Genomic DNA, 15,012 nt, shown 5'->3' with positions numbered 1-15,012 from the left:
AAAAAGAGCCCATATAGCCAAGACAATCCTAAGCAAAAAGAACAAAGCTAGAGGCATCATGCTACCTGACTTCAAACTATTACAAGGCTACAGTAACCAAAACAGCATGGTACTGGCACCAAAACAGATATATAGACCAATGGAACAGAACAGAGACCTCATAAATAATACCACACATCTACAACTGTCTGATCGTTCACAAACCTGACAAAAAACAAGCAATGGAGAAAGGATTCCCTATTTAATAAATGGTTTTGGGAAAACTGGCTAGCCATATGCAGAAAACTGAAATTGGATGCCTTCCTTACACTGTATACAAAAATTAACTCAAGATGGATTAAAGACTTAAATGTAAGACCTAAAACCATAAAAACCCTAGAAGAAAAGCTAAGCAATACCATTCAGGACATGGGCATGGACAAAGACTTCATGACTAAAACACCAAAAGCAATGGTAACAAAAGCCAAAATAGACAAATAGGATCTAATTAAACTAAAAAGCTTCTGCACAGCAAAAGAAACTATCATCAGAGTGAACAGGCAGTCTACAGAATTAGAGAAAATTTTTAGTCTATCCATCTGACAAAGGGCTAATATCCAGAATCTACAAAGAACTTAAACAAATTTACAAGAAAAAAACAACCCCATCAAAAAGTGGGCAAAGGATATGAAGAGACACTTCTCAAAAGAAGACATTTATGCAGCCAATGAACATATGAAAAAAGCCCATCATCACTGGTCATTAGAGAAATGCAAATCAAAACCACAATGAGATACCTTCTCACATGTTATAATGGCGATCATTAAAACATCAGGAAACAAGAGATACTGGAGAAGATGTGGAGAAATAGGAATGCTTTTACAATCTTGTTGGGAGTGTAAATTATAAATTAGCTTAACCGTTGTGGAAGACAGTGTGGTGATTCCTCAAGGGACTAGAACCAGAGATACCATTTGACCCAGCAATCCCATTACTGGGTATATACCCAAAAGATTATAAATCATACTACTATAAAGACACATGCACATGTATGTTTATTGCAGCACTGTACACAATAGCAAAGACTTGGAACCAACCCAAATGCCCATCAATGATAGACTGGATAAAGAAAATGTGGCACATATACACCATGGAATACTATGCAGCCATAGAAAAGATAAGTTTTTGTCCTTTGCAGGGACATGAATGAAGCTGGAAACCATCATTCTCAGCAAACTATCACAAGAACAGAAAACCAAACACCACATGTTCTTACTCATAAGTGGGAGTTGAACAATGGGAACACATGGATACAGGGAGGGGAACATCACACACCAGGGCCTGTTGGTGGGTTGTCAGGAGGTGTCTAGGGGAGGGATAGCATTAGGAGAAATACCTAATGTGGATGACGAGTTGATGGGTGCAGCAAACCACCATGGCATGTGTATACCTATGTAACAAACCTACAGATTCTGGCCATGTATCCCAAAACTTAAAAGTATAATAATAATAAAATTGCTAAAAAATTACAAAACAGAGGTTTTCTGCTGTCATAGTCTGTGTTGTGTGCTATAAAGGAATACCTGAGGCTGAGTAGTTTATAAAGAAAAGGGATTTATTTAGCTCACGATTCTGATGGCTAGAATGTTAAGATTGGGCATCTGCATCTGATGAGGGTGTCAAGCTGCTCCCAGTAGTGGTGGAAGATACAGGAATCACTTGGGAAGAAAGGAAACAAGCGGTCAGGAGGTGCCAGGTTCTTTTTAACAGCCAGTTTTGGTGGAACTAACAGAGTGAAAAATCACTCACCACCACTCCAGGGAAGGCATTAATCTATTCCTGAGGAATTCACCTCCATGACCCAAACACCTCCCACTGGGCCCCACTGCCAACACTGGGGGTTGAATTTCAACATGAGCTTTGGAGGGGACAAACATCCAAACCATAGCACTTGCATACTTCTAAAATCAGATATGCTTTTAAGTGCTAATTTCAAGTAAGGTGTTGGCACAAAAATATAACCCATTGTAATAGGCAGAATTCCAAGATGGACCCTAGCATAGTTACAGAAAACAGTTAAAGAAAAATATTTTATATGCTATTTATGACAAACAGTACAAATGGCAATGTCAGAAGTGACGTGAAAATGGTATTTGGGTGGTCTCACGAATATTTGTTTTATGTAATTTTTAGAAGATATGCTAGAAACTTTTATCTTTCATATTAAAGTTTATACAAAAGTGGTTGCTACCTCAGTGGCAGATCATAAATTTCTTGTAACTACCATGCTTCTTATGACAAAGAATGAAATATTTTGAATTTGATGTTTTAATAACTGGGGACAGATTAGGTGAGATGTAAACTCTCTTGCCTTTTATTGTCTTGTCAAAGCACAAAGGTGCATTCACAGGCTGGAAGGATGGCATTGTGCTTTTTATCAGTAAAAGTTGAAAATGTGAATGGTAATAATGGTGTTTCATTGTTCTAAGTAGGCAGATAAATTTTTGGTAATGTTGCATATATTATGATACAAAGGAATTAACATTAGGTAATATTTGCAGTATTTGTATTTTGTTATTTAATTGCTTGCATTTTTTGCACTGACTTGTTTTTGCTTTCTTTTCATCAACTATGCTACTTTTTTTTTCTCTTTTTGATAGTAATATTTGCTTTTACAAAATAGGTATAAAATTATAAGAGGATCAAAAAGCAAAAGCAGACTCATAACCCTACCCACTCAGAAACATATATCATTCTTTCAAATGATTCCCTATGGGTTTGTCTAAATACGTCTTCATGTCTAAATATTTTTATAAAAGTAAAAGTTCTTCAAGAGTTTGGAACTTGAATTTTTTCACTTAACCATAGTGCTGTAACATTTCTGACAATAATACATTTATTTATATGTTGTAAAAATAATTTAAAATTGAATTATTAGAACAACTTAGTTGTGTCATCACTTTTCAGAATCTTGTTTGCATATCTAAATGTGTCTCTACTTACATAGGGTTGTATTCTAATGGGGAGGGAAGAAAATATCTAGATTAATATATAATATGCTTTGAAGTAAAAATAAAATGGGGAGGGATAGGGGCATAATGAAAGTGGTGAGTCCAGGTAGGGTGGTCATGAAAAGTGTCTGTATTGGGTAGCATTTAAGCAAAGACCCAAGTGATATCCGGGAGTGGGGCATGAACAAGTCTGAGGAAAGAACTTTCTGGGCAGAAGGAACATTCAGTTAGAAGGTCCTGGAGCACAATCATGTGGCACAGATGCCAGTGTGGACAGAGACACAGAATTAGAGGAGGAGTGGGTGTTAGTGACATGGGGAAGAGAGCCAGGGGCCAATGAGGTAGGACTTGTTAGTTCATAGTAAGGAGTTGAAATGATGAGTTTACTTTTGGAAAGTATCACTGGGCATGTGTTTATATGTTTTTGTAAATGTGTTTTTATATTCACATATATATTATCTGTTTATCTGTGTCTGGAAGAATTTACAGAGGAGGAAGGATTTCAGTTGGAGGGGAAGTCAGCCAAGGTCAGATTCTGGGGAGCTTTGCGAGGGCACAATCTCGGGTCTCCAGTTCCCTGTCCTCAGAACAATTTGTTGAATGATATGTGAATGAATGCTCTGTTTTAGAAAGCAGCTAAAATACTGTCGTGAGTTCACATCACAGCAAGAGATTCAGGGTATTGAATCTTGCGGGGGTGAGTCAAACATTCAGAATCTGAAGGTTATGAGGTGGATGGAGAACTTGGGGAGGATGGAGCAATCACTCACAACACACGTATGGTAGACAGCTCAGGCACATTTCAGACGTACTGAGATTCTCACTCTTCAGCCTGTGATTTAACTGTAATTATGGGTCTTATTTTGGGGGCATGAGTTGGGGGACAGGAAATAAGGCAGCCTCAAGGTAGATACATAAATTATAGGAGAGGACCGACATTATAGAGAAAAGGAGTGTCAGAAGTCTCAGATTGTGAAGCAACAGAGCCTCATAATCATGCCTACCTTTCCCCTCTCCTCCTGATTTTTCTCTAGAATTTTGAAATCATTCAACTGCCAGATGTTTGGGCTAAAATACATGCTGTTTGAGTGCCTTAAAATTGCAGCTTTTAGTTACCTTTTAATTTGAAGCCCAGAAATAGTGCCATAACCACCTGTTGTATATTCTATTAATAGCCATTAAAAAATACAAGTACCACTCTACTGCTGGCACACACCATTTGTGAATGGACAGTTTTCCAGATGGTGGTTTGCAAATCATTGCTGTGGAACTCTATCTTTTTTCCCATATCTTTGGACCTGCTGGATGGTGCTCCAGGCCGGTGCACAAACGTCAATTTAATCCATAATGTATCTGCAGTATAGCTTTGAACAAAGAAAATTATAGAACTTGTCACGTGAGACTATGTTTCTAAGAAAAATACCCCAAGGGTAATGTAGATCCCATGGCTTGAGCAGACCCTTTGGGAGAGTGTGAGGATGAAGTCCTTGCTGTATTTAAGGACTCAAAAGAGGGCCAAGAGGTGGAATCTGAGGGAATAGAGGGCAGGCCCAGAGCGAGCCTCAGTCATTTTGAAATAAGGAACAGTAGACATTTCCGCCTCTTTGTTATAGTGCCCTCATGCTAGTTTTGATCTAAGTTGGTTTCTTGGCCGTAGTCTTTCTCATCTTTTACCAGAAAAGCCTCAAGTTTAGTCTACCTGTTTTTTTCCCACCCGTTATTCTGTTGTAGAACATAGCAATGTGGGATTTTAGATCTGACAGAGATCTCATATCAGCTGGTCTGAACCTTTTTAATTTACGTGGTTGTAAAATCAGATCCAAAAACGTTCATTTTGACAAGTGCATTTTGTCCTCAAGGTGCTGTCTCTGAAACAGACAAAAGTTCATTCTGAGTTGTTGCAAAGCATTTTACTACTTACGACAGCGGGAGAGGGAGTGGATGGGTCAAGATCTCGTCTTGTTCTGCATTATTTTTCATTTAGTCCAAGGGAAAGTCTCACCTGGAAGACTGGGGTATTATTTGATCACATTTTAAGGGAAGGATAGGTTCTGGCTACTTTTAGGACTTCATCACAGGAGTTGGGTCAGGTGGGCTGTGTGGTGGGAAGGAACATACTAGGAAGGAAAGGCCTAATGAAGCTGAGGTAGAAGGAGAGGTGCTGCTGAGTGGACCAGGCTTTTGGAACCAGCAGTTCTACGGTAGTGGAGGAAGATAAAATGATGGGGAGATTTGCCCTGATTCTTTTTCCCTGTTCTCAACAGTATTGCTGATTCTTCTACTCTATACCACACCTCATGTAGTAGAAGTGAAAATCTCAAGTGGGAGGATATTTTCAGGCAGCATCAGTTTTGAGTGGGGTTGGAAACAAAGGAGAGAAGGTAAATCGGCCCTGGAAGTGGAGAAATGTCCCTGTGGACAGAGGGTTGGGGTGTGCTGTTTAGATGTAAGAGCATTCCCAAATTAGGGACTACCTTATGTTAAGTGACCTCATATTTGGGGTGCTCTGAATTGCTGCCAATGATGGCATTAGCACCAAAGATCGCTTCCTCTCTCAAAAGGGCAAGAATTCATAGACTCTGGCATCCATAGAGAAGTAGACAAGCCTCCAGAAGACGCTTATGGAAGCTGTATTCAGGTCTTTACCATTTCCAGATTTTTCTGATGCAGTCACGGTTATGTGTGAGAGAAAGGCATAGGAGGAGGAGGTGCCCAACAGGTGCTTACAGGAGGGGAGGAAAGCTTTACTCTCCCTTACATCCTCCACTGAGTGTACCCTTTGTTTCTGTGCATCTGTCCTGTGGCCATCCAAGAAGGTGTTTTCTTACCGCATGAGAAATTGACTCTGAGAGAAGCCCGGAAGCTTCCCTTGTGCTCCAGTCTGTGGTATAGGCTGAAAGAGGGGTATTTTTTCCTTCCAGGTCCCACCCTATACTTTGAGTGCTATATATGCTCATTAGGGCAACACTGCTTTTCTGGATGGAGGAGCTTTGCTGAACAGCAGTGTTGGAAAATGGGTAGTGTTTTCTAAATAATTGTTACCTAATCTTTAGCCACACTTAACATATTTAAATAATAAGTGGAGATCCTCCTGGTCAGATTTTTCTCTTCCCTCTACATCTATCAGTTGTTGATGTCAGCTAAAGATAGAGAGGCTCTCAGACCATTGTTTATCAAGAATGGGGTCAGAGGGCCACCTGCATTAGAACAACCTGGGGTAAAGGGTGATTTGTAGCTCAAAATGTAGATTCCTGGCCCCGTTCCAATTGGATTCCTTGACAATCAGGCCTAGAAATCTGTTTGAGAAACATAGATACCCCAGGTGATTCCGATGAATACAGACATGAGTTCTGAAAGAATGAGGGCAAGGACTTGTCTGGTTTGTACATTGTGCAACCCCCAGCACCAAGAACGGTGCCTGACACATACATGTGTGCACTACTAGTTTGTTGAGTGGGTGAGTTCTTCCACCCAGTTTTCCGCTGCTTGTCTGCTATTGGTTAGGGAATCTTGTTATTATTTAATTTTAAGAAAATAATATATCTTCAGTGACAGGTTAGGAGTTCTCCTTTATGTAAATTATTTGAAATTTAGAAGGTTAAAGTGATCCTTTTTTTGCATTGCCGTTGAAAAATATTTTATTTCTGGTGCAGAGTCACATAAAGGCTAAATAACTATATGTTGGATTCATTTTCAGGCATGGTCCAAATAAAGTTACTTGAAAGATGAGGAGCTTTTATGTTACATTGACCTTCATATTTAAGCTATTTTGAAAGATTAATTCTTAAAGTGCTGTTAGCTAAGATGAGACTATTTAGAAATGTAAGGTGGTTTTATTTGTGCCTATGTGTGATTTTGAATTCTGCTCTTCACCCCCTGCCATGAATAAAATGTCTGCTTTCTAAAAATATTCCTAATTGAAATACCCTGGGTCCCAAAGGGGGTTAAATTGTGAGCAAACAATAGGAATGGATTGTGGTCTCTCATGAAGTTTGAGGTGAACATGTTTCTCTCTCCTTAGTATTTATTTTTTAAGAGACTGAAAATATCACCCCAAGCCTTTTGAGCCCTTTTTATTTTATTTTATTTTATTTTATATTTGTACTAAGCTGACATCTGAGTGTTCACTGTTTTTGAGTATATTTAGCTACTGTGTTCTCATTTTTTGTGTGTTTTGTTTTATTTTTAAATCAACTGAAAATGACCTTGTTCTTGCTGAGTGATTTTTTTCCCACCAGCCCCACTCCCTACTTAATGGTTTTAGAGAAGTATGTTGTAGGATAGGAATGGCTGGCATATTCTTTCAAGAGACTTATATGCTACCTCCTTGAGAAAAAAAGACTGATGTTATAATTATATTGTTTCCAATGTAACAGTGTTTTCTGATGAAGGTAAGCAGGCACAAATGGAAATATGGTTATAGATTTTTTTTTTTTTTTTTTGAGACAGGGTCTCACTCTATCACCCAGGTGGAGTACAGTGTCGTCCTGAATAGCTGGGACTACAAACGCGCACCACCATGCCCAGCTTTTCTTTTTTTTTTTGTCAAGACAAGGTTGCCATGTTGCCCAGGCTGGTCTCGAACTCCTCATCTTAAGCCATCTGCCTGCCTCAGCCTCCCAAAGTATGGGGATTATAGGCCACACCGCACCTGGCCTGGTTATAGGTTATTTTTAAAAGTCATCTAACAAATACTATTTGAGTGCCTTCGTGGTGCCGGGTGGGATGCCAGGCTCTGGAATACAGACATGAATGATACATCTTCTGAATTAATAAGTTTATATTCTCATTGGGAAGATGGACAACTAGCTGTTAATGATAAAGAGTGGCAAATATGTGGGAGGTATTGCTGCATGCAGTGAGAGCACAAAAAATACAAGTAAAACCAGAACTAAGCTGTAAAGGATTTAGAGTTGATTAGGGTGGGGAAGAATGTTGCAAGCAGCAGATTAAAGTGATTTGTAGGTGTGTAAACTTTGGTATATTCTAGTAATGTCAAGTGGTTATGGGTAACATTTATATCAGGAGGTAGGGCATGAATAATGTTATCTATGCTAAGAATGTTTCATGTAGCAAAGTGTTGAAATTTTAATAAAAGCAATGATTTTTATCAGTCAACCAAAATTTTAAAATATGTTGTTTGCTTTAAAACTCAACACATTTTAAAATTTTGGTTTAGTAATAAGAATCATGCAACTTAAAGGATATAAGGGAGAATTTTAAGAAATATCAAGTAATATTTCTTTTGGTGATTTTAACTTAAATTCTTCCGTTGTTTGCTCAATACTTACATGCTGATTTACTGCTGTATTTTTCTGGAATTTGTATGTGTGTCTATAGTTTGTACTTGGAAGTGATTACTGGTACTTGAAAAGACTGAGTTCTGCCATAATCTCATGAACTTAGCTGCATTTTCTGGAGAGCTTTTATATTAGAAAAGAAACCTTTACTGTTTTCATTTACAGTCTTAGGCAGTAGGTTTATAGAAAATCCTGTAAACACACCAAATGAAGCAGAATTTCAGGAATCCTGAAGCATGAACTAGGAGACTAAAATTAGATGTTGTATGTTTAGATAGTTTTTAGGTAGATCATTCAAAATAGATTGTAGTTAGATCACTTGCCGAGGTCAGCATTATTCTTAATTATACCCCAAATCTTTATGACATGATCTTTTATATGTATTTGCCAGTTTGTTTTGTTAATTTGAGCTGAAATAGACCAAAATCAATTCACATTTACTTCAAAAAAAAAAAAACTGAATTGTAAACAGCCTTTTGGCAAAAGATAAAGACTAGTAAAATAGAAAAAAGAGATAAGAACTTATTCACTTTTAAAGAAGCAATTATGAGACATTCTCATTTTATACATATGTACAGGTTGCAGTTCTGTATTGTACAATATTTTCTATTGTTTTGTTCTTGATTTTATTCCTGAATTGCTCCACAGAATTTTTTATGTGTTTAACACACAGCTTATGTCTTTATATATGTGTGTGTGTGTGTGTGTGTGTGTGTGTGTGTGTGTGTATACTTTTTCTATTGACATTTAGAAGCTTTAAGGATCTGTCTAGCTGTATCTGTTTGGTCCATGTGTTTGTGCATGGAGTCTTGGACTTAATGACATTTTAATCCATTGTATTTTCCAGGTGTTCATGATTTATTTTTTGTTTCCATCTTTTGACCATGACCATTTGTTTCTTGGATACTGTGCATAATAACATAGACTTTTATGGATAGAAAATCTAAATGGCATAAATTGTGTCCTCTCTTTCCATCTGATCTGCTTTGGGATGGCCTTTATTTGATCTGAGCTATTGATACTTCCTCCTTTCCAGGCCTTCCACCACCAGTGACCACTATTCGACATCTGGCCCACTCTCAGTCATCCTCCTGCTTATGCTTGTCCCCTCCTTGAAGGCTTCCCACTGCATGTAGGACAAAGGTCAGATTTTGTAACAGGTCAGGCCTGGTCTTCATAGTCTGGGATCCACTAATTTTTGGTCTCAGTCTCATCCCTTGGAGGATTACCTCTGTCCTTCGCAAACTCTGTGCTCCAGACTTATATTAAAAGCAAACAAATAAAACTTGGTTTTCAGAAAATGCCTGATTCTCTATTACCACCTGCTTTTGCACCTCCTCTGAGGGTACTTTACTGAGCAAGTAGAATTGGTTGTTCCTTGTTTCTTTTATGCTTCATAGAATTTTGTTCATTTAGCAATTATAACTCTTATGAAACTATATTGTTAAGGTTTATGTATTAGTCTCTCCAACTAGACTGAGTTTTGCAAAGAACCTGACGTACTCATTTTTATATCCTTAAGGCTAAGCACAATCCTTGGCATATGGTAGAGAGTCAATAATCTTTAGAGTGAAGCTACTTAATTTGTCTAGTATTATGAAAGTATGAAAACAGGATAATGTTTAAAAAGAGATATAAATATTTAGATCTGGAAGCTGGGCGCAGTGACTCATGCCTGTAATCCCAGCACTTTGGGCCAAGGTTGGAGGATCACTTAAGGCCAAGAGTTCAAGACCAGCCTGGGCAACATAGTTGAGACCCCCATCTCTACAAAAAATGAAATAACTGGGCATGGTAGCATGCACCTGTAGTCTTAGCTACTTAGGAGGATGAGCCAGGAGGATTGCTTGAGCCCAGGAGGTTGCAGTGAGCTATGATTGCACCACCGCACTCCAGCCTGGGCAACAGAACAAGACCATCTCTAAAAAAGAAAAAAAAATTTTAAATGTGTCTTGGGAAACTAGTTTATAATGACATCCCAAAAGGCATCTGAGGAGGTATTCCAGACTAAAGACAGTTAGAAGTAACTCTCTGGGAAATCAGATTTTAACGTGCCATCTGGAACACATTTGGGGCTAGATAAGCCTACATCTATTTTTGAGTATTCCCAGAATTCACTAGATAGACCTATATGTTTATAGTGATTTGCTGAATAGAAATGCATTCTGTTCCAAATAACACCCAGCATAGGCATTAAAAAAATATCTGGCTGTGGGGAACCTTCACATAAATAGTATCTTAGAGTGCTAGCACTTGCCAGTGTTATGAAAGTAATACACAGGTGCTCTTTTGTTCAGATATATCATTACTGTGATGTTGATTATTTGTATAAGAAAATATGAGGCACAATGAGGTCTCACAAATATCTGAAGCCTAGATGAACATTTTTGTATGCATTTTTTTGAGTTTAGAGATTCAAATCAATATATCCTTGGTATAACATGGTGTATCAGTCTTTGGGCATTGTAGATAAAGGACCTTTCAGTTTGGGTTTAAATACAGAAAACTTTTAGTTTAGTAATTTTAATTTCAAAAGAAACTGTGGTTTTTATTTTTCAGTGTTGAAAATGAGCCCATGAGCACAAGTCAGAAAAAGGAAAATGTACTTTCATCAGAAGCAGTAAAGGTATAGTTTTAAATTAATATTACTTTATATCAAGTAAATATCTTAAATTACTGTTAATTCTTTTAGATTCTATCATCTTATTTTACATTTCAAAAGAACACTGTATAATTACTTTTGTGGAAATCCAGTCCAGCTTTGTCAGACACTTGCATCGGGAGGTGGGATGGGAGTCTGGACAGGTGGGGAAAGGCTCTGAGAAGGGAGTATACAGAGAGGTGTTCTTGGCTTTGCCACTAACCCAACGTGTGATCTTCAGCTGAGGCATTTAACTTCTTTATGTCTTTGTTTGCTAATCTGTAAGTCAGATTACATGACCTCCATGGTCTTTTTCCTAGGAAGTTCTGGGATTTATGAGTTTTCTGAAATGTTGCAAAGTAATAGTGCTTTTGGAGGGTAGAAGTTAATAATCTGTTTCTACATACCATTGCTCTGTGTTAGGTGTGTTTTGGTTAGCTTGCATGTCATTCTTGGCTTCTCTAAGAGGACAAGCACAAAAAGTAGATAAACTATACACCTACATAGGGAATTCTCCATGAGTAGTTGAAAATCCTTGAAAATCACTAAACCTTGTGATTCTCTTTTTATTCATAAGCGATTTTCTAGAAATTTGATGTTTCCAATTTCTAGGTATGTGATCACGTTTTGGTAGCTATCCCACAATCATGGCTTTTGGTCCCAGTTGCTTTCTTTTCACATGATTTGTGACAATCAAGGAGAAACTTTGAATCTTCTGGGAATTTCAGAATAAATTAGCTTGGTCAGTAGAAAGACTAAAATGTCATCTCAATTCTTCAAGACTGATATGGGCACTTTGTAATATTTTTAAAAACTATATAATGCCCAGTGCATTACACATTATAAAGACAAAGTTGTTTTAATTCTTTATTTCTGTCTTCTCCATTATAATTAAAAAAATTTATTGAAAGGAAAAAATGAAGATCACCTAACTTTCCTTTCTTCACTCCTTTGTGAGTCTGGCTACCAAATCCTCCTCCTGGTAGTTTTATCATGTATCTCACTTCTCTTCTGCAATCAGTTGCTAGCCAGCCTGCTGGTTTACCATTGTTGGGCTCTATAGCTGCTGCTGCTTTTTCAGTTTGTACATGCTTTGAGTTTCCCTACTCAAGACTTTTACTTCTAATGCAATAAACGAAACTTGCCCTTGTGTTGTTTCATAGGAAGGCTGTTACATCTGAGATCTCAAACTTCCAAGTTTCTTTGGCTATCAGCTTTTGTCATTCCGTCTCTTAACCCCTTGTTGCCTCTGTACCCACTCTTGACCTTTACCAAACCTTCCTGCTTTCCTTACTCCCTTTTCTTCTCTTAGTCTCTGCTTCTTTCCCCATTTAGCCTATATCTGATGGTTTATTTTAGCTATACTTTCACCTAAATAAATCTTTAGTGTTCAAACTTGAATAAATTCAGGCTCTTATTTCCAGTAGTGCTGTTTTCCACCTACAGAGGCTCTGAAAGTTACATCTTTGTGGATTCAGTAAATATATTTGGCAAATAGAATAGCTGGGCCCCTATGCTAACAATCTTTTCTGTCCATTCTTAACATCTTGTTTTGAGTGCCGAGGATAATATCATTTTGGCATCTAAGCCCCTAAGTAAATACCATGCAGCCATGAGACAGTTTCTCTTGTGATTTGAAGCCTATAAGCTTACTTATATACGGAAACTGCAGTTATCCCATAATAGAAAGGATACCGTGGCACTTTTTCTGGGGTATCCTGTGCATTTTGGCTCATGCAACTTTTAAAAAAACCTTCTGGAAGCTACTGGTAGGATTTCTTCAACCTAGCCACACAGACCCAGTTGTTCAGGGACTGCTGCTACCAGGCATCATAACAAATATGTATTTTGGTAACATAACCTAAATTTTATAATGCTTTCTGTGATAAGAGAAAAAATGTGCAGTATTTCCCACTTGATCAGAACCATGACAGATTTATGTAAACATAACCTTATATAGTCTTCTTTTTGTATTTGACCTTGAGATACCCACTGATGATGTCGAAGATTGTTGGTTGCAAGACAAGTTTGAGCTACAAAATTAATTGTATTTTAAACAGTTTTAGATTATGTTTTATATTAACTTGGGACATCATTAAATTTTTGATCGTTAAAATACCACTTACATGCTACACAAATTTTGCTATTTTGCTAACATCGTTGGCTACTTCTAACATTTACCTCTATTCTACTGGAATACGTATTTTATGTTAATAAGGTTTTTATATCTAGCTGGAGATGCTTCCAGAAATTTAGTCCACATTCTATCATTGTCTTGTAGCCTTAAACTCTTTCTTCATTCACATCTACTTTGTGTTACGCCCTGCTCTCTTCTACCTGTATCAGACGAATATTTATCCCTTTCTCCCTTGTAAGGCTAAATCCCCTTAAGCCCCCGCCTTGACTATACCATGTGCAGTGGTATTGGTGTCCTTACTTTACTGCCTTTCCTTGGGCCTTGCCTTGACTACTGCTATCCATCCATCTTCGCTGGCTTCTGATTTGCATCAGGTCTGTGTTTCTCTTTAAATATATAAAATTAAAAACAATGTTTTTGTTTTATTTTGTGAGTCTGGTTTCCTTTCCTTTCGGTCTGTTATTTTACTTTACTCCTACCTTTTACCTCATAATTCCTTATGAAAGTCTGTCTTAAGCATTGTTCAGTTCTTAATGCTTTCTGCTCTGATTCCTGTTTCTCTTTTAGTTCCCTCTGACATGGGAAGCCTGGTACTGTGTCTGGCACATGTGTCGTGGATGCTGAGTACGTAGTCGCTGATTGAATGAAAGCTATTCCATGAAACCAGTTACATTCATGTTCACCAGTGACCTTTTGCTGACCACATTCAGTAACCTTTCCCTGGTTCTCATTCTATTTAACCAATTGAAACACTTTTTTCCCAAGTCTTTCTCTCCTTTTTAGAAATGTTCTTTGGTTTATTTTTGCTTCTGTGATATTGTCCTTTCTTGGTCCCATCCCTACCTCTGGCTACTTCCTTCAGTTTCAGTCACTGATTTCTTTTGGCTAAATACTTTTCCATGAAGATGTTTCTCAAAATCTTCAGTTCTCCTCAGTGTCAGACCTCTGAAGTAATATCTTCCAATCTTTTGGTGTCATCTTTTGGCTCCTGTGTCTTTACCTGACATCCATCTAGAGCTCCAGACTTGATTATCAATGTTTCCAGACATTTCCCTGTGGATGTCCCTTTGATCTCAAATTCAGTTTCTCCAAAAGCCTTAATATCTTCAGATTTTTTTTCAGTTTTTCTGTTTTTATTTTTTCTTGGGCGTGTTAGTGGTGGAAAGTAGGGAGGATTATCTTACTGTTTGGGTGAAGGAAGAGCCCTTGGGCTCAACTTTTCTATTTGAAGATTTTCAAGCAAACTCTTAGTTTTAATCCCATGTCTGACACTACCTTAAGTGGTACCTACTGTCTTGAAATCCTAAGTCATTTCAGATTGCCTGTGTGATGGATTGTTTTGTTCCCCTCAGGTTCAGAGTCCCTTTTTGCAGTCACTTAGGTAGAAGCTTTCTCTGCTCATTTACTATGCATCTGTCTGCTTTTGCCTTCCTAACCTTTTCTGAAATCTCTTGCCTGCTATATCTGGCTGTTTTTGCATTGCTATAAAGAAATACGTGAGGCTGGGTAATTTATAAAGAAAAGAAGTTTCATTGGCTCACAGTTCTGCAGGCTTTACAGAAAGCATGGCACCAACACCTGCTCGGCTTCTGGTGGAAATCATAGCAGAAGGCAAAGAAGGAGCAGACATGTCCCATAGCAAGAGCGGGAGTGAGAGAGAGGGGAAAGCTGCCACACGCTTCTAAACAACCAGATCTCACGAGAACTCACTCACTATTGCAAGGACAGCACAAAGCCATCCATGAGGGTTCTGCGCACATGACCCAGACACCTCCCGCCAGGCCCCTCCTCCAACACTGAGGATTATATGTCAGTGTGAGGGAGCAAACATTCAAACTGTATCACCAGTTATATCTGTTCTCTTCTTGTCTTTGTACTTATAACTAAAAACAACAACAAAATAACACACCCTTGCCGGCTGGGCGTGGTGGCTCACACCTGTAA

The 15,012-nt window shown here is 38.1% G+C and overlaps 1 protein-coding gene across 1 annotated transcript in view; it reads left to right on the top strand.

The window, feature by feature from the left end:
• CRYBG3 (crystallin beta-gamma domain containing 3) overlaps nucleotides 1-15,012 on the top strand; it is a 122,224-nt gene that overhangs the window by 10,265 nt on the left and 96,947 nt on the right. The window contains exon 2 of the mRNA XM_017889939.1: nucleotides 10,850-10,916. Coding sequence (XP_017745428.1) covers nucleotides 10,850-10,916 — 67 coding nt within the window. The remainder of the gene's footprint in view (nucleotides 1-10,849; nucleotides 10,917-15,012) is intronic.

Source organism: Rhinopithecus bieti, unplaced genomic scaffold (assembly GCF_001698545.2).
Source record: "Rhinopithecus bieti isolate Rb0 unplaced genomic scaffold, ASM169854v2 scaffold_18644, whole genome shotgun sequence".
Classification (NCBI taxonomy): domain Eukaryota; kingdom Metazoa; phylum Chordata; class Mammalia; order Primates; family Cercopithecidae; genus Rhinopithecus; species Rhinopithecus bieti.
Note: the sequence above shows the minus strand (reverse complement) of the source record. Positions and strands in the feature narration are given on the sequence as shown.